The following is a 25,222-nucleotide window of genomic DNA, read 5'->3' as shown; positions in this document are numbered from 1 at the left end:
GCATTACTTGTATCAAGCAATTGATTGAGTTGTTTTTAAGCAAATCCTTGATTGGAGGACCTCAAAGATTGTGTGGGATTCCATGAAGAGCAAGTTTGGAGTGAATGCTCGAGTTAAAAAGTATCTTCTAAACACTCTAAGGAGAGATTTCGAAATTCTTGAGATGAAGAAAGGTGATATAATCACTGAGTATTTTGCCAAAGTAATGGCAGCCGCAAACTAAATGAGGAGCAACGGAGAAGTCATGCCACACTTAAAAGTGGTCGAGAAATTTTTAAGAACGCTCACTGACGGGTTCACATATGTGGTGGTGTCTATTGAAGAATCTAAAAATGCAGACTCTATCACCATTTATGAGCTCTAAAGCTCACTTGTACTTCATGAGCAAGAGTTTAAAAGAATAGACCGAGAAGAGGATCAAGTTTTGAAGGCTGCGACCAAAGATGAAGGATATGGATATAGAGGGAGAGGCCGTGGCTATGCTGCTCGAGGACGAGGTAGAGGCAGAGGTAGGCAAGCATTCAACAAGGCCATTATTGAGTGGTACAAGTACCATCAACTTGGGCACTTCTAACATGAATTTCCAAGGTGGGATAATAAGGCACATTTTGTTGAGTTAGATGAAGAAGAACTGATCCTCATGGCCCATGTAGAGATGCACAAAGCAAAGGAGGATGTCTGGTTCCTAGATTCTAGATGTTCTAATCATATGTGTAGGGATAAAAAATGGTTCTCATACATTAATGAGAGCTTCAAACAAACTGTCAAGTTAGGAAATGACACTAGAACTGTAGTCACAGGCAAGGGAAATGTAAAATTGGAAGTGGGAGGCCTCGTACAAGTGATTACGGAGGTGTATTATATACCAAAATTAAAAAAACAATCTTCTGAGTATGGGACAGTTGCAAGAGAAGGGCATTATAATTTTAATTCGAGATGGTGAATGCAGACTCTATCATCCACATCAAGGGCTTATTATGAAGACCGCAATGACAGCCAATCAGATGTTTGTTTTATTTGCATATGTCTTACCAAACACAAAATCAGTGTCCTTCACTCCGACATGTTTTCAAACAGCAGGCATTGAAGACAAGTTGAATCTTTGGCATTGTAGATTCGCACACTTGAATTATAAAAGCTTGTAGACCATGCAGCATCAGAAATTAGTAAAAGGCCTTCCAACCATTACAACAAATGATAAAAAGTTATGCACGCACTGCCTAATTGGAAAGCAACATCAAGAAAGAATGCCAAAGAAAAGCTCATGGAGGGCATCCAAGTGATTGCAATTGGTTCATGCAGATATATGTGGGCCAATATCACCAGCTTGGAATAGTGGAAAGAGGTACATGCTTATCTTGATTGATGATTTCTCTCATAAATCATGGGTCTATTTCTTATGTCAGAAATCTAAAACTTTTGAAGTCTTCAAAAATTTCAAACAGCGCGTGGAAAGGAAAGTGGAGAGTTTATTATTTGTTTACATACAGATAGAGGAGGGGAGTTCACATTTCTCGAATTTAATAGCTTTTGTGCAACAAATGGCATCAGAAGGCAGATAACTATTGCATACACGCCTCAATAAAATGGCATGACAAAAAGGCGAAACAAAACAATTATGAATAATGTGAGAAGTAAGCTATCGGAAAAAGAAATACCAAAACAATTATGGGTTGAAGCAGTTCAATGGTATGTCCATGTTATGAATAGAAGTGTCACAACTGTAGTAATGAATAAAACTCCGAAAGAAGCATGGAGCAACATCAAACCAAGTGTCGACTACTTCAGAGTATTTGGGTGTGTGGATCATGTTCATATATCTTATCTGAAGAGGGTCAAACTAGATGATAAAAGCTTCAGTTGTGTGCTATTTGAGTAAGCTCATAATCTAAGACTTATAGACTTTATGATCCGATATCCAAGGGCATAATTATAAGCAGAGATGTTGTCTTTAAAGAAAATAAAAGCTGGGACTGGAACAAAAACCATGAACAATCAGGAGTAGACACTTTAGACTGGGAAGAAGTCGAAACCGAAAAAGGAGATAAAGCCGATGAGCAAAATGATGAATCCGCTGGTGAGGAAGAACTAGAGGAGGCCACACCACAAGTTGTGCAAGATGAGCTTCAAGATATAGCAGCTACACAAGATCGGGTGCGTAGACCTCCAACATGGCTAGATGATTACGTTATTAGGAGTGGTTTGAGTTCCTCAGAGGAAGAAGTCAATAATTGGGTATTGTTTACAGCCATAGACCCTGTTAATTTTAAAAAAGCTATAAAGAGCACAAAATGGCAAGATGCAATAAATCATGAAATTCAGGCCATTGAAAGAAATTAGACATGGGAGTTGGTAGAGCTGCCAAAGAATGCAAAGAAAATTGGTGTCAAATGGGTATTTAAAACCAAGTTCAATGAGCTTGGGAAGGTCGACAAAAACAAAGCACGATTGGTAGCGAAAGGTTATGCACAAGAACATGGAGTAGACTACAATGAAGTCTTTGCTCCAATAGCAAGATGGGACACAATTCGACTGGTAATTGCACTTGGTGCACATGAGGGTTGGAATTTATATCACCTAGAAGTGAAAAGTGCGTTCTTACATGGAGAACTACTTGAAGAAGTATTTGTCAATCAACCACAAGGTTTTGAAAGAAAAGGAGAGGAGCACAAGGTGTATCGATTAAAGAAGGCCCTCTACAGTCTCAAGCAGGCTCCAAGAGCATGGTACTCAAGAATCGAAGCGTACTTCATCAATGAAGGATTTGAAAGGTGCAATTTTGAACATACACTTTTTATTAAACATGGTAAAGATAAAAGAATCTTCATTATCAGTTTATATGTGGATGATCTTGTCTTTACTGGTAATGATATTAATATGTTCGAAAGCTTTAAGAAATCTATAATGGAGGAGTTTGAAATGACTGATCTTGGGAAGATGAGGTTCTTCCTTAGAGTAGAAGTATCACAAAATGAAGAAGGAATTTTATTAGCCAAAAGAAGTATGCTGCAGAGGTTCTTGAACGTTTTGGTATGTTAGAGAGCAACTCTGTGAAGAATCCAATTGTTCTTGGAATAAAGCTTGTGAAAGATGAATATGGAATCAATATCAACTCAACACTTTTTAAATAGATTTTGGGAAGCCTTTATTACTTGGCTGTAATAAGACCTGACCTTATGTTTGTCATAGGTTTAATTAGCAGGTTCATGAAAAATCCTACACAGTTACACCTGTAGGCTGCAAAGAGAATCCTTTGTTACATTAAGGAGACTCTTGATCTGGGAGTTTTTTACAAGAAGAGAGGGAAGACAACTTTAGTTGGATACACTGACAGTGCCTATGCAAGAGATCTTGATGATTGAAAGAGTACGTCTGCATATTTTTTTTTTAGGAGGTGGAGCTATAGCATGAATGTCTAAAAATCAGCCGGTTGTAACTTTATCAACCACAGAAGCCGAGTATGTGGCAGCAGCATCTGCTGCATGCAAGGGAGTATGGATGAGGAGATTACTCGAAACTCTCAAGCATCCTCAAAATGAAAGAACAACAATATTTTGTGATAATAGTTCCACCATCAAGCTTTCTGAAAATCCAGTACTGCACAAAAGAAATAAGTACATCGACGTAAGATTTCATTTTTTTTTTACATAATCTTACGAATGAAGGAATTATGGAACTAGTGCATTGTTCAATAGAAGAGCAGATTGCAGATATTATGACCAAAGCTCTGAAACTAAAAACTTTTGAATGACTCATAAAACAACTTAGCGTAGGGTCAGTATGTGAGGTAAACTGCATGCAAGATGCAAAGCAGTTTTCAGGAAGGGGTTGTTGAAAAGTCTCTGAAGAAAAAGTCTAGAGTTTTTAAATAAAGTCCTAGTCCTAAGGAATACCTATGGACTATGGATTAGTTAGTTGAATTATAGAATCAAGTTTGCAACGTGATTAGAGATAGGTTTGTTAGTCAGCTATTATATATAGCTTTGTATTGCATCGTAATTTAATCAAGCAATTTGATATTTCCTTTGTTGCATATTAAAAGTGTGTTTATCTTTAAAGCTTCATATTCTCTACAATGTGACTTCACAAAAATGTGGTTAAATAAAGTTTTGAAAGGACATATGCTATATATAAAATATAAATAAATTATAGATGTACTAAAACAAATATCAAAAAATTCAATTATCATCCTTATCATTATTACTGTTGTTATGATTATTATTATCATATAAGTAAAGAATCATCACAGTTAAATTCACTCATCTTTTATATTAGTTGGCTATATTTTTACCTAATTATAGTTAGCACATAATTTTTTATTTGTAGGGAAACTAAATTATATTAATCAACCAAACTCTTATTACAAAGCCAGGCTAAGATGAGACTATGACGCCCATTCGAAATCACGAAGCTAGCAAATAAATGAGGTGCTACTGTTGACATATGAACAACTGTGTTTAAATGGATGAGATTTATTAAAAGCTCGCATTAAACTATAAATCCGTTATAGTCTAGTCGGTTAGGATATTCGGCTCTCACCCGAAAGATCCGGGTTCGATTCCCGGCAATGGAATGTTTTTCTATTTGTTATTATTACTTTTAATTTTTCCTTGAGGAAAAAAAAAATAAAAAATCTTAAACTAGGGTTTATACACTCGTCCCGCTACCGTCTGGGTTTCTGGTTAGTCCCATTTTAATCTCCAGTCTTCACCTCTAACAATTCAGCTCTCGATAATCTACCCTTGTTAAGCAATGGGCAAGAAGAACAAATTCATAGACAAAAAGAGATCGGCGACATTCCAATTACTCGCACGCGACTCATCCGATCCTAATTATAACGAAACACCAGGCGGAGACCGAGTTTTCGTCCGAGTGGACAACAATAATCAATACTCTGTTGACACCTTCTTTCATGAAGATAACCCGGACGGTGAAGATCCCAATTCCATTTTTGCCAATGCTCCCGACGATTTCGATGATGACGACGATCATAATGTTAGGTTTTTGGGAAGTTCAATGAAGTTTGGTGGTGGAGCCTCCTCTGCAGATGCAGCACCGTTGCCTGAGCATGTGAGGAAAGAGATTTTGGAGCTAGGGTTTCCTGATGACGGTTACAATTATTTGCTTCACTTGAGAGAGATTAAAAACACTGGTGGTGGCTCTTATTATTATCGTAATCCTAAAGCTAGCTTTGATCAGCTTCCTCATGACGTCAAGGTGATGATTGTAATTCTTAATTGTTTTTTAATTTTGCGGTTTGTAGTGCAAATTATGATTTTTTTTTTTTTTAAAAAGAAATTGTGACCTTTTTAGGCATATGATGCTTCGAGAGTGAGAGTATCGGAAGTGAAACGTGATGATACAAATGATAAGTCAATTTATAGTGTAGCGTCAAAGACGGTTGGTGTGAAGGTACAGAAAGTATTTGATCCTGAAGTAGCTGCGTTGCTGGATGATAGTGATTTGTCGCGGTTTGGTTCTGATGTTGAGGACTTGGAGGAGGATTTTGTTGTACGTGCAAATGTCCCTGAGGATGATAATGATAATAAGTTGAATTTAATTGATCAAGCTAATGAACATGTGCCTGGCAATCAAGAAGCTGCTGTAGATAATGTCATTGTGGAGAAAGAAGAAAAGGAGGAAGTAGGTAATGATCTTCCTGGTGAGAAGCAGCGGGTTCGTCGTCTTCTTGATGAGCAATTTGATTTGGTGAGACTTTTTCTTTTCGGTAACCTGTCAACTCTGCTGCACCCTTTCTGTAGGCGAGCATATCTTTTCTTTATCAATTCAGTTCTTTATCCAATAATATTACTTTATGAACTGCAGCTTGAATGTCAAGAATATGGCACAGATGACGAAGATGATGATTATGATGGTTATTATGCTGAAGAAGATGAATCTCTTGCAAATAGGCTCAACCTTGTCCTTATCAACCGTGCAATGGATGACACGGAACTTAGTGATAAATATGAAGTTCCGCCAATGGATGTCATTCATCGCTGTGTAGAATATGCACAAAAGTACGAAAATGAGGATGGTGATGCAGACCTCGTTGTTGTAGAGGAAAGCAGTGATGAATCGGAACAGTGGGATTGTGAGACTATCGTCTCCACTTATTCAAATCTTGATAACCATCCTGCTAAAATCGAAGCTCCAGGAACTGCTAGAAAGAAGAAGTTAGCTGAAACTGTCTCTGGAGCCTTGAATGCCAAAGCTCATGTGATAACCCTTAGAGGAAAAGAAAAGCTTCCTGTAGATTTCTTGCCTCGTGGTAGAAAGTCTGATGCTGAAAAGATGAAGAGTGTGCCTGAGTTAAAAGCTGAGCCACTGAAGAGGAAGCAACATGGCCAGGAGTCAAAGGAAGAGAAGAAAGAGAGAAAGGTATGTAATTTACTGTTTGCTTGGCCCTTTCCATGTTTGTCTGTACCTGTATTGGTTTATGCAATGCCTTCAATCGTTGCATTTGGAACTGATGAAGGATGAAAACATCCTTACACTGTCGTAAGCATACTGACAATGACCTTAAGGGAAACATATTACTTATCCAAAAACATGTTTGATGCTTTAAAGAATGATCCCCTTCTCATCATATTATTTAATTGAACTTCAATTATGGAATTAAAATTCTGCATACAGGCTGCTATGAAGAAGGAAAGGAGTGAAGCTAGACGTATGAAGAAAGAGGTTAAGGAACTCTACCGAGGCGAAGCGCAGCGTGCTCAGAGAGTTGCTGCTATAGCTGGTCCATCTTCAATTCGCCTTTTGTAAGTATGTTGGTTGTTCATTTACCTTGTGTTATTAATTGGTCAATTAATGATGGCTATTCTCAATTTCTGGAATTCTGTTCCCAAGTGTCACTGGATTATTATTGCTTGGGCTATGGCTTCTGGTTTATCATTCTAACAGAAATAAAGGGACACAAGGATTATGGTATCCTCTTCTGGAAATTGAAAATTGAGAAGGAAGAGAAAATAACATAGGGATGCAAAACACAATGAGATAGCAAAGTGTTTATCCATGCCTTCAACTCTTGGCTCGGATAATCTTTAGCATGAACAATTTGAAACTCTTCCATTTCTTTGAACTCTTAATCTTCATCATCTTTGAAGGTGAAAACATAAGAAAGAGAAAGTAACATACAGATGCAAACAGCAACCAGACAGCAATGGTTTTTCCATGCCTTCAACTCTTGCCTTAATTACCTTCGATATGCAATTTGAAGCTCCTCCGATTGTTTCTTTCAACTCTTGATCTTCATCGCCTTTGGGGAACAGCATAGGGCCATTGACCATTCTGGTCCTCCATTTTTGCTGGGTAAACTGTTGTGCAATTTTATAGAATTAGTAGTGGACCCTTTATGGGCTGTATGAAGATTGAATTAGCTATTGACCTTATTCGACACGCTATTTTGGGCTCTTAGTATTTCAACAAATAGAGTATAGATGGGGTGATTTGGTCGAATAAAACCTAGATTGCCTTTAATCAAATAGATCATTATTGCCCTTGAGCTCCCATGATGTTGCCTTTGAACTCTTTCATAATCTCTTCTCCTCTTTAATTGAAGTGATATTGCAGTTAGTTTGATTTTTTTTTCCTTGCTTCTTTTTGAATAGGTGATCTGGAGGTCGGCTGTTGCTTAAGTAAGCAGTATGGTTGTCCTGGATGATGCTCTCAATTGTTACCAAAGCCAACTATACAAAAGCACTGTATTCACTCATTTTTAAGGAAGAAAATGCTAATTGATTGCTTCGTCCTCCGTCTCCTGGCAAAGCATAAAGTTATTTTTGTCATTCAATTTGAGTAACCAATTTTGCCGCTTTACTGTTGGAGAAGGCTATTTTTGTAATGTCATACATAGGTTGTTACTTGTTAGGCATGTGAATTCTGAAGCCTATGGCTATGATATTGGTTGAAAACGATCATAATTTAACTTTCTTCCTAATGCTAAGGTATTGTCTGTTATTCCCAATGAGAAATGATAGTGCCTGCATTTGATGTGTTTGAGATGGACTGCTTTTGGCTTAAATCTAGTAAGTATTATTTCTGCTTCTTTGCAGCTAGGTTTTTGGAAAAACAAAAAGAAAGGTTCATTATTATGATTTGCTATGGCTATATCAAAACATACTGCGATGTAATGGTGGTCTGAAATGAGGGAAGAAGAATAGAAGGAAGCATAATCAAGAAAAGTAGGCCAAATTGCTGTTACTATAAGTATACATCTGATAGCACGTGTCCTGTTCTAAAAAAGGAGCCTGATGGAATGCTTCCATTTATTAAAACTGCTATAGCCGTAAAAGTTTTATAACTGAACTGTCATGACTTTTGTAATTAAACAAATTACAAAAGCGAGAACAAGAAACTAAATTGTAGAAAGAATTCATGATACTTCTCCATGGGGAATGGGCGAGTAATATCCTCCGCCGGATCTAGGTGAGGGATCCCAATAGCCATAGTCTGCTTCCCTAACTGTCGAGTCGATCTCATTCCAATCTCCAAATCCCTGCTTGTCGAATGGCTGGAAGGGGACAGATAACGGGGATGAAGTCGGTGATAATGCTAATGACGATGATTCTGAGACTACCAATAACATTAACAGTAGTATCATCATCATAATGCATGATTTGTTGACAACTGACCTCTCATTTAAGGCTGTCATGTTTATCATATGTTTTCTACCTTTTTCTGTGCCTGAAACTAGTGGAGCTTTCCACAATACCTAAAAACCTGCTCTGCCTATGCCTATGTCTATGACTATAATGGAAACTAATTCTGGATCGGGCGATTTAAGCATTCTTGCAATGGCTAGAAGCAATTCTCCAAATAAACCCGTCTGTGTGTTCACACCCAGCGTGTGACATGACCATATTTCTTGCATGTATTTGAGTGAAAGAAAACTTGGTCACTGGTGTCGTAACAAAATGGAAAATAATCTCTTACATGCATCTGTTGTCCATCTTGTTCGAAATCCTCTATATTTAAATTACGAGCTAAATCAAGAAAAGACATAAAAGAGAATCATAATGGCAAGGATCTGCATTGCATCACAACAAGGATTGTGTGAATGTATCATTTGTCTGGCCGCGACTTAATTTGCAGAATGAACAAGGCTATTAAATGTAGTCTTTCGGTAGCAAAATACGAACAAATAAAAGAAATTTGGGGAATTTTCACAGTGCTGCCTTTTACTGTGTTAAAAGTTGCTCTATTGCTTTATGTGTAATGAAACATTTTTGTTTATTGTTTTGATAGTGTTGACTAAATTAACTCAAAAAGTAAAATAATTCCTTGGACATTGAAGTTAAATGTTGGTATGGATAATGATGGCAACTGGTGGGAAACATTGAGGATCACGTGGGTGTTTGACATTATGAAAGAATTCTGCTTATCATCATCCTGCCACATTTCTAAGATTAATCTAACAAATTGAGGTTGGCATGATTATTGGCTTTATTACAGAGCTCAAATAATTAAAACATATTGAAAGCTCATCTGGTTCTACTTTTTTGGTTTTTCTATTTTCTTCATGTGGCATTCTTTATATATATATATCTATTCATTACAAATCAATCCTTTCACTTTCAAAACCTAAACAAAAATAGTTTTATAATCTTAAAGTTTATGGTCCCACAGAATTATTCTATCACCTAATCAAATAATTGGTTTCACAAAAAAAATAAATAAATAAATAAAAGAAACAAAAGAACTTTTCACTTCACAGTATTATTCTATCACCTAATCAAATAATTGTTTTCACAAAAAAGAAAACCAATAAAAGAACTTTCACTCTTGAAGAACAAAAATTCCGTTGCCGGGAATCGAACCCGGGTCTCTCGGGTGAGAGCCGAGTATCCTAACCGACTAGACTACAACGGATTCTGGTCATCTAATTTCAAGGATAAACCAATCTAACTGAAAATGATGCGGCTTAATTTAATATTGCATAGGAGCTGGACGCCTGCCCTATTAAGCTTCGACAGACTCTGAACGTGCCGGGCTCTACATGGTAACAGCCAGCTAGATATATAATCATGCCGAAGATGCGGTCCTAGTTGTTTACAATTTAGAGTAGAATTATTCTAAAACAATACGGAAGAAGAAAGAATCATCAAGTAATATTTAAAGTTGCGGAAGCTTATTCCTGTAACTATAAAGAGACGGACAAGCAATTATAAACATCATAAAGCACAAATGGCAGCTTTACATACAAATGATAGTAGCATTACTGCATTAAGTTACAAGTTATAATGTGCAATTTAAGCTTACAAAGTTATAGCATTATCCAGTTAGGAAGCGCAACAGTTCTCTTCTGCACTTTCAAGCCCTCATATTCTACACAGCAGCAGCAGTCAATGCTGTACTGGCTCATAATCATTCTTGAATGAAAGTAAAAAGTATTTCTTTACACTTAGAATTTGCAGAGTGCTCCTCTATAATAAATCACTGAAACCAAAATCATTCATTTGGTTCCATTGAAACAACTATAAAAAGGACACATCAGACAAGACCTTATTGAGTACATTTTTCAAATGTCCAAAAATGAGAGCTTTAGCTTCCTGAACAACAGCCAGACTCGTCCCACCTTTTAAGATGCAAGAACTAGAAATTCATTCCTCAATTTAACAATGTTAATATCATTCAAAGTTTAAGCAATCACATTTAGTGTGGACATTTTTTGGACTAAACCCAAAGGTGTCAGGGAACAAATAAGGCAAGCAACATACACAATTTCAAATATATATATATGAATAATAGAATAAAAAATATATATATAAACATTAGAAGAAGAAGAACAAGGATCTACAATCTATTGGGAAACAGGGATCCGAGATATTACTCAAAATGACTTATCATACAAAGGGTGTGATGCCCACTGAACACGTTAACAAGCTATGTAATTCACACAATACTAGAATAAGAGAACGGGATAATACAAAATTAACAAGAAATCTTTCAGTGAATGTGCTATCAATCATTATGAGATTGCAATGTAAAACACATGCACTTATCTTTCACTGCTTCAGACTCATTTCCATACTCTTTGAATTTGTACTCATCCTGTTTAAAAGCAGGTGGCACCTTTCCTTCGCTGTAGCACTGATTACATAGACTAAAACGAGATTTCATTTCCTTGAAGCGGGACCCAATGATTGGGTAGCGGCAAACTGAGCAAACATGGTTTCCATGGCGATTTCTATCTCCCGTTTCCAGCTTTATAAGAGTTGACATGATACCAAAACCCCAGTCAGGATCATCAAACATTACAAGAAAATCATTGAAAGATACCATCGAAGAATCTGTTCCTCCATGAACTTCTAACATTTCGCTGACTCCATGAGAAGGAATATAAATAGCTCTCAGCAACTTTATATACCGAACAGCATCAACTTTTTTAACCTGAGAACTACCTTCATTCACAGGAAGCCATAAAAGTGAATCAAAAGCAATCCTTTTTCGCTTGTCAGGATTGCCACTACAAATAGGGGCAAGAACAGCAAAAAACATGCCCAAGTCTACCCTGCCTGAACCCATCTCGTCCAAAACAGACAAAATCCTCTCATTTATTGCCTTGACAGCCCCCTGAAAGGTTTCAGGCTTCAGGAAACTAAGTAACCTTCGGAGGATTTCCTCCAAGTTAGGTTTGCGTATGGATTTCTCTGGAAAACCACCACCAGAGTAAGAAACTGGTACATCATTTTCAGTCATTTCCTTCTTCAAAAGCTCCACATCACAACGACTCAACCTCGTAATCCTCTGAAAAGCCCTTACTTGAAGAGCATTGGCTAAATCCTGCCTCGCTGTTGTTTTTTCACTCGCTGTCTTAAATTTTGAGAGTTCCACAACAATGAAAGCTCCCTCCCCATTTGCAACTCCATTACTACCCTTGACTTTCTTCTTCTGCAGCTGCTTCAAATGTGATATTGCATCATGCAGTTCAACCCTGTTTGTCATTTTCAAAGCTTCCTTCAAAGCTTTCTTAGTTTCCTCAGTTTCACCAGCCCCCAACAGTGAGACAGCCTTATTGAGCTGTGCTCGCCAATGATTCGGCCACACAGCCAACACCCTACTATACATCTCAGAAGCTCTCTGGAACCTACCCAAATCCATGTAAAGCCCACCTAAATTATACAAAGCATCAACATGACCAGGTTTCAAATCAATAGCCTTTTGAAACACTTCTATAGCCTTCTCATCCTGACCCATGGCATGCAAAGCAGAAGCCAAGTCACAGTGAGCATCGGCATAATCTGGTTTCATAAAAATAGCCTCTTCCAAGGCTTTAACAGCTGCCATATACTCCCCTACGCCAAAAAGAGCACTGCCCAAAAGTTTAAGAGCTCTATAATGAGTTGGACAAAGAATAGCAGCTTCTCGATAATACTCACAAGCACTTAAAACCATACCTTCCCCTTCCAATGCAATCCCAAGATTAACATATATCTGAGGAAGTAAATAAGCCCATTGATTCCCACCTGCCTCAGCTGCTTCTAAAGCCAACAAGAACTCCTCTTTAGCTTCCTTAAACCTCCCAAGAACATACAGACAATTTCCAGCTCTAAAATGAGGCCTTACATCAATAGGCTGCAACTCACAAGCTCTTTTAAAACTCACCAATGCCTCCTTAAACAACTGGTGTTCATACAAAACCCTACCAATTGCCATATGCCCATCAAACGCCTCTTCTCGCGATCTGGCCCCATCCGCTCTACTTCTCAAAACCCCTAATTCCTTAACAAAAGCTGCATAATCATGCCCTGATTCTTCCCAAAGTACTCTCTTATCCGATATCTCCGAAGAGGGTCCTAATTCTCTCGACCACCCAGCATCTGAATACGCATCAAAGTTATCACCTTTCAATTTCCCATCTTTAGCTTGCTTTGCTTTCAATCTCTTGACCAAAATCTCTAAATCGTCGACAATCTTCCACGTGTCGTCAAACACAATCCCGTGATTTGGAGAAACCGCCCAAGCTGCAGTTCTTTGCTTCTTTTGAGATTCTACATTCCTCTCATCTATAATCAAAGACGACGACGCTTCAGATGCGATTGAGAGTCCTGTATTATTATTATTATTATTATTATCATCTACATTAAGCTCAAGTTCAAGCGCGTCAAAGTCGCGATCAACGTCGCCGGCTCCGTCATCATAAGTACGCAATAAGCCATCAAAGGTTAAACCTTTCTCTCCGTCAATAAACTCACCGTAAGTACGAAAAACTTCGTCGAGAATTGCGTTAATTTGCTCCTCGCTAAATTTAACCCTAGGGTTAACGGCAACAACCAACGCCGCCATTTCTTCTCTATTGAGACCTCCATCTTTGTTAGTATCGAATTTCTGAAAAATTCGCTTCACTTTCTCTGATCTACTCCCTCTGGTTGTCATTGTGGTACCTTTCTCTTTAAGATTAGGGTTTCAGAAAAGGGAAAAAGAAGAAAAAAAAAAAAAACGAGAATGTGAATAATGGAAAGATAATATAAAAACTGAGTGGTTTCAAGGTGTTAATTGAAACGACAAAAGGTTGGATTTATGCAGAAGGGTTGTGCTATGTTGTTCTTCATTGGAATTCAGGTGAGGCAGAAAGGGAAGGGTGTAAACGGGAAAGATGGAGATTTAGTAATGTTGAATTAGTTGTCGTTTAGGTATAGAAATGAGTGACGATGGGGCTATTAGACCCCACAATAAAGTGTTGCATTGCATTGTTCTCTTTTTGTTTATGTGTGTTTTTCATTTTGGTTTACCGAGTTTTGGTCTTTTTTAGCTCCTGGCTGTGTTTGGCAGGTGGCTAATTGCCTTCCCTGTCTGTTTTTGAAAATAATAATAACAAAAAAAAAAAAAAGCAAGGTGGGTGCATTGCCAGCTGGGATTTTTTTTAAGTTTTAATTTTTTTTATTTGTGTTGTTTTAATTTTACATATTACTAAATATTTTATTTTAAAATTATATTGTAAAATAATAATTTAATATATTTTTATTTTTAAATATAAAATGGAGAATCAATTTCTCTATTAAAAATATAAAATTTTATTCTCTACTATATTTAATAAATATACTATAAATTTATATGCATTAATTTTATTGGTATTACAATTTTTATTTTCTGTACTAAAAATAAAAAATAAAATAAAATAATTAATATTTATAAAACTAAAAATAAAATAAAATATAAAATATAAAAAATTTATCTAATTTAAATAAAATATTTTATTTTTATATTGTAATATTTTTAAAATAATTTTATTATAAAATTATATTTTTTAAAATAAAGAGTATAATTAGAGATATTCTAACATTATATATTAATTATTCTAGGAAAACACTGTCAATAATTAAAAATCTAAAATATAGAGTTAAAAATTTGATTGGTAAATTTGTAAAATATTTAGAATATTTATATTTAACAGAGCGGTTAAATATAATATATCTATAGCCATGTCTTTTTCTTCTTTGCAAGCTACAGGTATGGAACAATAGGCTTTACACTATAAGGGTATGGTTGTTGGAGGAGATGGAAATATGATGGGACTTGAATTTTGGAAACAATATTAAATGCGTTAAATAGTTACATAGGTGTTAAAATTCTGAGCTAGAATTTTAATTAGTATTAATATTTAAATTTTTTAATATCACAATATTAACTTTTATTGTCGGAAAAGAATGAATCAAAATTTATTTAATTTTTAATAATATAAAAAAATAAAATATTATATTAATTATCGACATCATATTTAGTTTGTATAATTATTTTTTAAATAAAATATGGATATCTCGTGATATTAAAAACCTCCAAATGATGTAAATGTATGTAACATAAAGTCGGATTTAAAATAGTAGCAACATTTTACCAGAAATAGCTTAAGAAATTGGAGAATAAAATAAAAAAAGAAAAGAAGACGAAGGAAATAGAAAAAGGTTGTTGCAAAATACTTTGCTCCACGCGTTAAGAAGGCCGACTTCCAAACATTTGCACCGCAGATAATAGTAATTTGCAATATTTAAAAGGAGAACATTAACACATGCACAAATCATACAACTTTACAATTTCAGCGTCTGCATGTACAAAATTAACTATAATAGAGCAAGACATGGCTGCGACAGAATTAGCTGAAATTAATTTTCCGACATTCTCGAAGAGGAGAAATACTGATAGAAAAAGGCGTTGTAAAGGCCAACTAAACTATCCGTTAGATGATTAACTTTTAAAGTTCAATTTCTTAGTGCCTTCAAGACTTAAAAGCATGGATTTAAAATGATTGTAAAAAGAAAAAGAGAAATAACCTTTCATATATATAAGGTTAAACAACCACTGATCGACTGATAACATTTTGTAGATTACCGCGTAAAACGAGAGATGGCCTTCCTATTTTTATCCAACAGGAAATTCAAGAGGAAAACAAATTTAAAAAAAATTGGACAAGATTACCAATTAACCAAGGCCCAACCGAGAGAAGAGAGTGAAGAGAGACGCAAACTCATTAAACGCGCGGGAAAATCGTGGAGGCCGAAACGGTAAGCTTCTTCTTATATATTTTTATTTTTAGTTAGAGGTCAGTTTTATTTTTAGTTCGTCCCTGTAACTAATTCAAGCAGGAGACAAAGGAGGGAGGGAGAGGGAGAGAGAGAGAGGTGTTTGTTGTATTCGCCATCTCTCCTCTTTTCTATTTCTCTCGTTTTCTCGAAAGAGACAGAGAGCGATAGAGAGAGAGAACGGAAAACGGTTTTAGCCAAATCCTATCTGAGATTTTCTCCTTGCTAAATCCGTTTATGTTCTTTCTCTTTCTGTCCGCTTCAAACTGGGGGGAAAAATCTATTATCATTTAATCATTTGTCGTGGATATTTGAATCATTTCTCTTATTTTTCAAAGGAAACGTAAATATAGAGTTTTGAACAGAGAAAATGAGCATAAGAGGAAGAGAGGAAACGATGAGCATGGGGTCAGGAGACGAGATAATAATAGACAGTGAGCAGGAAGAGAAAATCTTTGTGTCGGTGAGAATGAGGCCTTTGAATGAGAGAGAAGTCGCCAGAAATGATATTTGCGATTGGGAATGTATTAACAATAACACCATAATTTTCAAGAGCAACATGCCTGATCGCTCTATGGTTCCTACTGCTTATACATTTGGTACACCAATTGCTTCTTTTTTATTTTTCAGTTTCCTAATCCTTGAATTTCCTAAATATATGCTTTGCAATTGCATATTTTAATTTCAGAATTTTATTTTTTTTGTAAAATTTATTTTCATTATTGTTATTTTTTGTTTGATTATCAAAAGCGTATGAATAATCATCCATTTGCTTGCCTTTTTTAAAAAAAAAATTAATTGTTTTTGTATAGACAGAGTATTTGGGAGTGAATGTTCCACAAAGCAGGTATACGAGGAAGGTGCCAAAGAAATTGCTCTTGCAGCAGTTAGTGGCATTAACTGTGAGTAATCTGGTTGTCCTTCTTTCAATCTAATTCAATTATTTGTAGTTCTGGTGACTTTAAAAAAATAAAATCAAATTCTTTACACTGCCAAAAATGTATCTCCAGCTAGTATTTTTGCATACGGGCAAACGAGCAGTGGAAAGACATATACGATGGATGGAGTTACTGAATATGCAGTCGCAGATATTTACGAGTATATGAACAAGGTAATTATTCTGAAAAGGGAAACTGGACAGGTGTATTTTTTTGAAGCCTATCATACTTAGTAGAATGTAAAGTATCTTTGTTATATATGTCTCTCAGCATAAAGAAAGAGAATTCGTGTTGAAATTCTCTGCCATGGAGATTTATAATGAAGCAGTCAGGGACCTCCTCAGCTCAGATAGTACTCCACTAAGAGTCCTAGATGATCCAGAGGTGAATATTGTAACTTCTTCTTCCTCTTTTTTCTTTTTTCTTTTCCACATCTAAATCCCACTACCATGTACGGAAAATTGCAAAAAATATTAATACTTCTTTTGACAATGTTTCACATACAGAAAGGGACTGTTGTCGAGAGGCTTATAGAGGAGACACTAATAGATTGGAACCACCTACAGGAGCTTCTGATTATATGTGAAGGTAATGGTATCAAGTTATTCTATGTCTATACTTGCTTTTGGTTTTTATTTTTATAAGTTTGAGACTATATTTTTTTAGTTTTACCTTGTATATTGCAGCTCAAAGGCAAATAGGAGAGACTTCTATGAATGAGAACAGCTCCAGATCTCACCAAGTCATAAGACTCGTACGCTTCTTGTTTCCTTCGGCAGTTATTGTTACTCGCTTCCAACCCCAATTTTAATGCATACTCTTATTTATTCCTTTTTTTTTTTTTTGGACATCTAATGGTCGAATGCTCCAGACAATCGAAAGCTCTGCTCGTGAATATTCAGGTGTTGGAAATTCAAGCATTCTCATATCCACAGTGGTATGAAGTAGCATTTAAATCCTATATGATTTAGTGAAAAATTAGAAATTTCTTCTCAAGTATCTGAAAGGACAACTTTTTTTAAATAGTTAGAAGAATAAGTGAAGTTGGTTTTGTTCCACAGCATTTTGTCGATCTTGCGGGAAGTGAGCGTGCTTCTCAGACATTAGCAGGTGGTGCCAGATTAAAAGAAGGTTCCCACATAAATCGCAGCTTACTGACCCTGGGAACGGTAATTCGCAAATTAAGGTGGGGCAGTCTTTTCTTGCAGCAGTCATAATAAATTGTCATACTTCTTGACTTTGATTGTCTTGGATCTGAGTTATGACATAGCTTACCTCCATGATTGATGCAGCAAGGGAAAAAATGGACACATACCTTATAGAGACTCTAAGCTAACACGCATACTGCAGAACTCCTTAGGAGGCAATGCCAGAACTGCCATGATATGCACTATAAGCCCTTCAAGAAGTCATGTGGAGCAATCAAGAAACACCCTCTTGTTTGCAAGTTGTGCTAATGAGGTGGCTACTAATGCACAGGTCAATGTAGTGATGTCAGATAAAGCATTGGTAAAGCAATTGCGAAAAGAGCTAGCTAAGCTAGAGAGTCGATTAAAGAGCATGGAATCAATTTCTGTAACAGGTGATACTGCTGCATTACTGAGAGAGAAAGAACTTCTGATAGAAAAGGTGGATTCTTCTACTATTTTTCACAAGGAAAGATGCAATTTGCATCCACTGTGTCTCTTTTGTACACATTTATTGGCATTGACACTGTGGATTGGATAATTAATGATGACGGTAAATGTTCTAGTGTCAGTCAACCGCTAATTGATTATAAGCTAACCTTTTAAAAGGGTGCAATGATCCTATTCATGATTGCATAATAATTACAAAAGATAAAAACAATCGGGTTGAAATGTTGCATGTAAACACTTGCCAAAGTTTGTTAACACTATATTGTTCTTGAATGAAAATATTGCAGATGGATAAAGAGATTAAAGAATTGACGTGGCAGCGGGATCTTGCTCAATCTCGTGTTGACAGTTTGCTGAGAGAAGTTGGGGACAATCGACTTTCAAGAGTAGGTGAAAATTCAGCATCAGAGTCATCAGAAGGCATCACTCCTCTTGGTTTGGATGCAGGTTTTGCAAGAACTAACACAGTCAAGGATTTTGATGACCCCAGTGTGCTTACTCCTACCAGGCAAATCCAACAGATTCCGGATCCTGAAGACGGCTTTCTACTAAATAACAGTACTCCCAAGTTTTCTGAGCCGGATCCATTCCGATTTTGGGAAAGTACTTCTCAAGAAAATAATGAAGATATCTGCAAAGAAGTTCGGTGCATTGAAACAGACGAAGCCAGTGTGATCAGTAAAGCAGAAGATGGCGTATTATTATCTAGTTCTGACAGACAAGAAAAAGAAGTGGCGACGGCGGAAGAGACAGATGAAGGTGCATTACCATCAATGGCAATGCAGGAAGAGGATAAAGAGTCGAGTCATAACGACTCATATAACTCTTATCATGCTCTGAAGCAAAAGATTCAGGACTTGCATGAGACTATCAGCCTTTTACAACAATTTCCTCCTAATGAAGCAGGTGCTTCAAGCTCTAAAGCTTTGACATGGTCTAGAAGCAAAAGTCGGAGATCGGTTGTTATGACTATTCCATCTGCCCTTTGGTATGAAAAGGAAGAAGAGAATGAGAACATACTGCCTGCATCATTTGAAGAGGACAATCTCGAAAGACGAGGAGGCACTGAGCAAAAGCTTGCTGAATTAGAGCCTGATGATAAGACCGGAAAAATATCTGGGAAGTATTCTCGAAATTCCACAAGCAGCGCTTGCATAGAAGAAGAGACAATCAAAGAGATAAATATAGATGTAGATGATACTACGACTGTCCTTGATTTTGTTGCAGGGGTGAATACAATTGCTAAACCTCAGTCGGAGGAGCAAATTGGTGATGTTCTGGTGAGAAGGCAAATCTTAGTATCTCTTTCTCATGCACACAAGCATACGCAAATTTTTTTCTTGTGTTGTTCTCTTTGTTCTGATGGTTTGCATTTGACAATTTCTAGCGGTCCAAATGCACGTTGTGCTCTTCTTTCGATAACTCAAACCCTATCAATTTCATTAATATTGAATAGACCTACGAAGAGATTGCAGGATAGGCTTAGTTTCTTTGGCAATGTTAGGGTAGCTTAGCTTCTTACTCGATATTTTTCAAAGAATATATCTCATTTACCACAAGGTGGCTCTTCGTAGGTTCCAGAAGCATCAACTAGGACCGCCGACTTATGGAGAGACGCAGGGAGAGGCAATAGTGCTAGGCAGAACCGTGCTAATTCCATACTAAAATTTGAAAGATACCGGAGAAAGATAATTGAACTATGGGCTAGATGCAATGTTCCATTGGTCCACAGAAGCTATTTCTTCTTGATCTTCAAGGGCGATCCTTCAGACAATGTGTATTTGGAGGTAGAGCTCAGAAGATTGTACTTTCTAAAGGACACATCTGCGCGTGGAACTAACACACTGATAGATACTCAGATTGTCTCACTAAACTCGAGGTAAATTTTCTATAAATCTATTCCATCACAAGCGACGTGTCTACATGCGAATGCCACATGCTCAATTTTCCCATTTAACTAGCAAAAGTATACCAAGTGAAATCAATTTGTGTCGACATTTATGAATCTGTATATATATTTAATTATTACAACCTCTCAATTTGAGACTCTTGGGATCTTCTTATCTGTTTTCCTTTCGAGGATTCCAGCATTATTTCTAGTTATATGATGGTAACTTTATTGTTTCACATCAACTCAGAATAATTACTTCTAAATAATTGCTCTAACACGAAGTATTCTTTCCAAATAATTACATATTACTGTTGATTATGTTCTTTCAACATGCTTAAGGAGACACATGCACTCAATTTTATTTATTTATTTTAATTTTGTTCTGTTGGCTTTTGACATTACTTTTCTTCTTTCACTTTCTAGAGTAGTGGCATATCCGCTGTCTTAATTGGGCAGAGTCAAAATCACTCGAATACTACATGAAAATTGAAATATGTCAGAGATTAGTGTTACCGTTTCTTATTCCAATGCAAAACACTTTAGAGCTTGTTTTACTCCTTGTTGCCAAAGAAAGAACTGATTAAACTGTTTGTTGATGATAGTTTGAAGTCTCTGAATCGCGAGAGAGAACATTTGGCGAGGCAATTACAGAAGAAGTTTACAAAAAGGGAAAGAGTGGAACTTTACGTAAGATGGGGTATTGACTTGGACACAAAGCAGAGGAGCCTACAATTGATACGCCGTTTATGGACAGACACGAAAGACTTGAAACATATGAGGGAAAGCTCCGTGCTTGTTGCCAAGTTGATTGGGTTTGTAGAGCCACGGTATGCACCCAAAGAGATGTTTGGACTCAGTTTCTTAACCCCACTGTCCACTCAGAAATCTTCCAGCTGGAGAGACAACATGTCTTCACTTTCACTATTATAAACTTCTTGTACGTAGAAATGTTTCTTTCTTCACAATTCACATATCTGATACAGAGTCGAATGGCTCTTTGTTGCACAGTTTTTACTTTGCACAATTGAATACTTGAGTTTGCCTTCATTGTAAATTGAACACAGGGACTGTAGATGCAGATTTTTTATTCATTGATTCTGCTGCTTGAGGCATAATTGTACATCCTTTTCTCTGTATACATTTATGTCAAACCTGCACAAGAATATAAATGGAAGCTGAGGGAACCAAGTAAATTATAGGCAAGATGGAAAGTTTTTGGCTCTGTGTCTGTTATTTCCTCCCTGGTAGCCATTAGCCCTTGCGCAGATGTGACATTTTGCAAGCGTTCTTCGTATACATAAACGAATTTAAAAAAGAAAAAAAGGCAAACTGAGAGAGGATTTGCACTTTGTTTTAGCATCCTGGCCAATGGTCATAACCTGAAAGATTTTGCATTGCTTGATAGGTGGCATAACTGAAAGAACTAATTACATACAACTAAACAAAATTTGCGAAAAAGAGTTGCCTCCCAATAATGAATTATTGAAAACTATAACACCGACAAAGGTGGCATTTACAATATAACATGCTTGTTTTACTTTATTATTGCTCCTTCAGTAATCTTCCATCCCAAATTGGAACATGACATCTCATATCTTGTTGTGTAGGTGGTGATGTTTGAGGCATTGTTCTCTGGGTGAACCGCATCAATTAAGCAAGCTGACTCTTTTATAGTTGCTTCCACTACAGCATGTTGTCCATCTAGAGAGACAATCACACTATCAACGGTAAGGTCCAATAGAGTATAATCATAAACCCAACCAAGTTGTTCTACTTCAGCTGCCCGGTCTGTCCATGTTTTCAACATCTGACCATCCAAGACCTATAAGTTGTTCTCAAAATCAGAAGTTTGAAGTCGGTTTTCCTGGCAATAATGACCAAGAAAATATTCTTAAAGCTTCAACTCAATATTGTTTTACCTCGTGCAATTTCCCTAAAGAGTGATCAGACCCAAAAGCCTGAGATTTAATGTTCTGCCACTTACGAACTATACCCTCTGCAAATCTTGCATCCATTCTGGGAAACTCCTCTACAGATTTATCATCTAATGAAAACCCTGCACAGTTGAATCCAAATTAGAAGTAATTATAATGAGAAAAGAAATTTTATTGGAAGCAGAAAACTTAGTTTCTTGCTACAACTACATGGCATGACACGGTAGAATCACCAAAGTGAATATTATCAAATACAAATGCCAAATGGACAAGTCTGTTATGAAATATCCACCAATGCTATATCGTCAACTGCTAAAAGCATCTGATACGAGGACAGTTGATTACCACTTTCACTGTATAAAGCAAAATGATTATATATGTCAATAAATGAGCCAAAAGCTATCAAGTTTAGTTAAGCATAATTAGAAACTACAATTACTGGAAGATTTCAGGAAAAATGTCAATTCAGACCACATGGCCTTATGTAATGCATCTTCCGGAATAGAGAAGACACCATAGTAGTGGGAACACTCACAGATGCCAGGAAAAACAGTTCTCTTATAGTTATTTTAAAACATTGCAGCAGGAATATTTCAAGAAGAGCACAATAAATTGGCATCCTACTGCTTGGAACAGAAAAGGGCCTAGGTTGAGGTGAATGGTCAAAATAAGATTAGATAGCTGATCGCAAGTAGTTGAAATAAAAGTTTGATAAGTTAACTGTTGGAAACGTGTAATTAAATCATACCCACACTGATGGTGTCAGAAGCCATTGCTGGGCCAATTTCATTACACTGGCGATTCCTAACAGGCAAACATTTCAAGCCAAAAAAAGTAACCAGTCCAATTGTCACACCAGTGCACATGATCTTCACAATGGTGTCTGTTCTTCTATCAGTAACCAGATCTTCAATCACTTCAGCATTGTGTTCCCCAGAAATTTCAGCTTTGACATCTGGATCAAGTAATTCCTGATGTTCTTCATCTGCTATAGCAGGAAAAGGGTAATTCATGCCCCCATTTCTGAGTCCTGTACCCTTCTGGCTGATAGGAAACACCTTCTGCAATGCCTGAATTGCACTAGCCTTCACATGATCAATAACAGCAGTAGCCTCCTCGGCCCCAATCCTCACAATGTCTGCTGCTGAAGCCAAGAGTGGACGACCACCTCCTTCCAGATTTTCTAAATACCCCAAGACAGTCGGATCATCATAATAGTCTCCAAGCTTAACTTGGATATCTTTGGTATCTCTAAATCTAGGAAGAACCACTTCCATTAACCAAGTCTCCAATAGTTTACAAAGCAAACGGAGATCATTGTCATTATCATCCTGCGAATTTTTCATTACAAAATCCACAATGAGTGGATTTCTGTAAGGTGAATTATCACTGTCTAGTCCCAACCTTGTACGACACTCATCAAGGTCCCCCAAAAGAAGTGAACAAAGACCCCTGGCCAAAGAATAGTCTATCTCATAGTTTTGTTTGGGACTATAGGCAGAGTCAGCATTCCATTGACCTGGTACCTTAGTCTGTTCAAGTTGATAGAATAGATTATCAGCTTCAGGGATAAGATTAGGCTTTTTACCAACAAAAGCTTGAGCAACAAGAGCAAGTGCCACTCCATAAAATTCTGCACGGTCAGGAGGCACATTATGTGGTGTGGCTACATGTAGATCGACCTATCTCAAGGGAAAATGTACAATGCAAAAGAAAAAGAATTAACAATAATCATCAAGCATAATGAGGCAAAAGAGGCAGTTTGAATCTACACTACCTGCTCAGCAGATGTCATGCGTAAGAAGGCCTCATTCATGAAATCTTCACGGGTGAATCCTCCAGCAAGAGGAGAAGCTCCCCCTTTCCCAACAGCCCATAGTACATTGCGCACTCCAAGTAGACCCTCTGCCCGTCTCATTCGGTATGCATCATCGAGTGGTAAGGCTAGAAGTTGTAGGACACGCCAAGGAGTGATCTCCTCCAAATTCTCATCAATTTGTTTCTGTAAATCTGGTGCAAGGCCACTTGCACCTTCCTCCTACATCCAATTAAAAAAAGCAGGCACATTATTATAACAGAAGTAACAAAGAACAATGAAGCCACAAGGACTTGTTAAGAAAGATGATTGATTAGCATACATATTCTGTCCAATAAATTGATGCGCTACATTCTTATGGGCATATTGAATGCAGTATAACCACAGGTGCAAATCTAAGATCCAGTTTCCAGTTATGTGATTGATCAGATAAAAGGAAATGTCAAAAGTATAACTAAAAAAAAGACACACTAATTAACTACCTGCAAGAGCTTCAATGCCCTTTCAAGCATCTCACTACCAGTAATAAAATCTGGGGGAGACAAAGCCATAGCATCCCTAGACTCTTCCACATAAGCAAGAGCCACAACCAAAACCAAATCTTGCTTAAAATTCTTTGGTAGTCTCTCTCTAAGCAAAGTCTCTCCAATTTCAAGAACAACCTCAGTCTCTCCTGCTTCTTCCAAGACACACAGAGCCCCAGGAACCTATAAATACATATCCCATTACGATCAATCTCAATTTTATGAATAATAAGAAGTGAGAAACAAGAGTAGAATAATTACTTTAATTTTACCTTGTCCCAAGGGACTTGAGTGATGATAGTATCGAGCTCATCATCGAGAAGGCCTTGATTGTATTCTCTTCTTGACTGAGGGTTTGCTAGGGTCTCACATGCAGCTTGGATAATCTGTCTACGGCTAATCAGTGTCTCTTCACTAAAACCAGATTGAGGTGGTTTTGAAAGCCTAGCTGAGTATGCTCTTTTTATACCATCTCCGAGAAAATGCGTCTCAGCTCCCAATACCTTTTCGATTTTTATTTTTTTTGAAAAGAAAATAATTCAGAATTGAAAAGAGAGAAATTGAGCAACAGAAAGAGAAGAGAAAAGTGAACTTACCTGATAGAAATTGAGAGGGATGGAGACGTGGCGTTCAGGAGGAGCGACAGGAGCGACGATGGTGGCAGCGGTGGAAGAGGAGAGACAATGGAGGTCGGAGGTGTCGGTGGCTGTTGTGAAGAATTGAAAGTCGCTGAGGCGGTCGGCCCATTTGCTGGCGGAGCAAGTGGTGGAAGGAGTGAGTTTGGAGTGGGAGAATCTTCTTGGAGGTGGTGAGTAAGGGAATATTACTCTAGGAGCAGCAATGCCTATGCATCTCATGCCTTCCATTTCCTTAAACCCTCTCTTTCTTGGGGTTGGGTTTCGGTTCACCACTTAATTCATCTTCACTGAACTCCACATTACACACGGTTCTCCCGTCATTT

At 37.0% G+C, this 25,222-nt stretch overlaps 4 protein-coding genes and 2 non-coding genes across 11 annotated transcripts; 3 read left to right on the top strand and 3 right to left on the bottom strand.

Moving 5' to 3' along the window:
• Positions 1-4,500: 4,500 nt before the first annotated feature.
• TRNAE-CUC lies at positions 4,501-4,573 on the top strand. Its single transcript has one exon. It is a non-coding gene; the product is annotated as a tRNA-Glu (tRNA).
• Positions 4,574-4,601: 28 nt separating this feature from the next.
• LOC8269996 (protein LTV1 homolog) lies at positions 4,602-8,004 on the top strand. 4 transcript variants are annotated; one of them, XR_007214615.1, is made up of 6 exons: positions 4,602-5,217; positions 5,314-5,709; positions 5,827-6,381; positions 6,637-6,764; positions 7,110-7,314; positions 7,614-8,004. XR_007214615.1 is itself a non-coding variant. In XM_002510433.4 (5 exons), exons 1-4 carry the CDS (start codon positions 4,753-4,755, stop codon positions 6,766-6,768), a joined length of 1,548 nt encoding a protein of 515 aa, XP_002510479.1. In that variant the 5' UTR covers positions 4,603-4,752; the 3' UTR covers positions 7,614-8,004. The 4 variants fall into 4 exon arrangements, 2 of the variants coding, with proteins under 2 accessions (XP_002510479.1, XP_015576580.1); XR_007214616.1 differs by having other exon boundaries at positions 6,637-6,768; XM_002510433.4 differs by lacking the exon at positions 7,110-7,314 and having other exon boundaries at positions 4,603-5,217; positions 6,637-6,768.
• Positions 8,005-9,800: 1,796 nt separating this feature from the next.
• TRNAE-CUC lies at positions 9,801-9,873 on the bottom strand. Its single transcript has one exon. It is a non-coding gene; the product is annotated as a tRNA-Glu (tRNA).
• Positions 9,874-10,746: 873 nt separating this feature from the next.
• LOC8269998 (uncharacterized TPR repeat-containing protein At1g05150) lies at positions 10,747-13,774 on the bottom strand. The gene has a single exon (XM_002510435.4). The coding sequence runs from the start codon at positions 13,378-13,380 to the stop codon at positions 10,966-10,968; it is 2,415 nt and encodes an 804-aa protein (XP_002510481.1). The 5' UTR covers positions 13,381-13,774; the 3' UTR covers positions 10,747-10,965.
• A 577-nt stretch (positions 13,775-14,351) lies between these two features.
• Positions 14,352-21,190, top strand: LOC8275819 (kinesin-like protein KIN-7C). 2 transcript variants are annotated; one of them, XM_015719695.2, is made up of 13 exons: positions 14,352-15,503; positions 15,887-16,120; positions 16,334-16,423; positions 16,532-16,632; positions 16,730-16,843; positions 16,966-17,047; positions 17,146-17,213; positions 17,331-17,396; positions 17,521-17,645; positions 17,752-18,088; positions 18,384-19,376; positions 19,671-19,975; positions 20,590-21,190. In XM_015719695.2, the coding sequence occupies exons 2-13, from the start codon at positions 15,892-15,894 to the stop codon at positions 20,915-20,917; spliced, it is 2,838 nt and encodes a 945-aa protein (XP_015575181.2). In that variant the 5' UTR covers positions 14,352-15,503; positions 15,887-15,891; the 3' UTR covers positions 20,918-21,190. The 2 variants fall into 2 exon arrangements, with proteins under 2 accessions (XP_015575181.2, XP_015575178.2); XM_015719692.2 differs by having other exon boundaries at positions 15,860-16,120.
• Positions 21,191-21,362: 172 nt separating this feature from the next.
• On the bottom strand, positions 21,363-25,215 carry LOC8275820 (protein ACCUMULATION AND REPLICATION OF CHLOROPLASTS 6, chloroplastic). 2 transcript variants are annotated; one of them, XM_048370844.1, is made up of 7 exons: positions 24,858-25,215; positions 24,534-24,764; positions 24,220-24,444; positions 23,699-23,959; positions 22,670-23,453; positions 21,907-22,043; positions 21,363-21,809 (listed from the first exon to the last, which is right to left on the bottom strand). In XM_048370844.1, exons 1-7 carry the CDS (start codon positions 25,125-25,127, stop codon positions 21,522-21,524), a joined length of 2,196 nt encoding a protein of 731 aa, XP_048226801.1. In that variant the 5' UTR covers positions 25,128-25,215; the 3' UTR covers positions 21,363-21,521. The 2 variants fall into 2 exon arrangements, with proteins under 2 accessions (XP_048226801.1, XP_002510483.1); XM_002510437.4 differs by having other exon boundaries at positions 22,670-23,603; positions 24,858-25,214.
• Positions 25,216-25,222: the final 7 nt, after the last annotated feature.

The sequence above is a fragment of the Ricinus communis genome, chromosome 2 (assembly GCF_019578655.1).
Source record: "Ricinus communis isolate WT05 ecotype wild-type chromosome 2, ASM1957865v1, whole genome shotgun sequence".
Lineage (NCBI taxonomy): Eukaryota > Viridiplantae > Streptophyta > Magnoliopsida > Malpighiales > Euphorbiaceae > Ricinus > Ricinus communis.
The sequence above is the reverse complement of the archived record's forward strand: the minus strand, read 5'-3'. Positions and strand labels throughout refer to the sequence as shown.

Bases quoted from the DNA above. Each gene is read 5' to 3' on its own strand.
- LOC8269996 (XM_002510433.4), top strand. From the start codon at position 4,753: ATGGGCAAGAAGAACAAATTCATAGACAAAAAGAGATCGGCGACATTC. The intron at 5,218-5,313 runs GTGATGATTGTA...TGACCTTTTTAG, and splicing joins AGCTTCCTCATGACGTCAAG to GCATATGATGCTTCGAGAGT. The intron at 5,710-5,826 runs GTGAGACTTTTT...TATGAACTGCAG, and splicing joins TTGATGAGCAATTTGATTTG to CTTGAATGTCAAGAATATGG.
- LOC8269998 (XM_002510435.4), bottom strand. From the start codon at position 13,380: ATGACAACCAGAGGGAGTAGATCAGAGAAAGTGAAGCGAATTTTTCAG.
- LOC8275819 (XM_015719695.2), top strand. From the start codon at position 15,892: ATGAGCATAAGAGGAAGAGAGGAAACGATGAGCATGGGGTCAGGAGAC. The intron at 17,048-17,145 runs GTAATGGTATCA...TGTATATTGCAG, and splicing joins GCTTCTGATTATATGTGAAG to CTCAAAGGCAAATAGGAGAG. The intron at 18,089-18,383 runs GTGGATTCTTCT...AAAATATTGCAG, and splicing joins AAGAACTTCTGATAGAAAAG to ATGGATAAAGAGATTAAAGA.
- LOC8275820 (XM_002510437.4), bottom strand. From the start codon at position 25,127: ATGGAAGGCATGAGATGCATAGGCATTGCTGCTCCTAGAGTAATATTC. The intron at 24,765-24,857 runs GTAAGTTCACTT...AAAATCGAAAAG, and splicing joins TCCCTCTCAATTTCTATCAG to GTATTGGGAGCTGAGACGCA. The intron at 21,810-21,906 runs GTAAAACAATAT...AACAACTTATAG, and splicing joins CTTTAGGGAAATTGCACGAG to GTCTTGGATGGTCAGATGTT.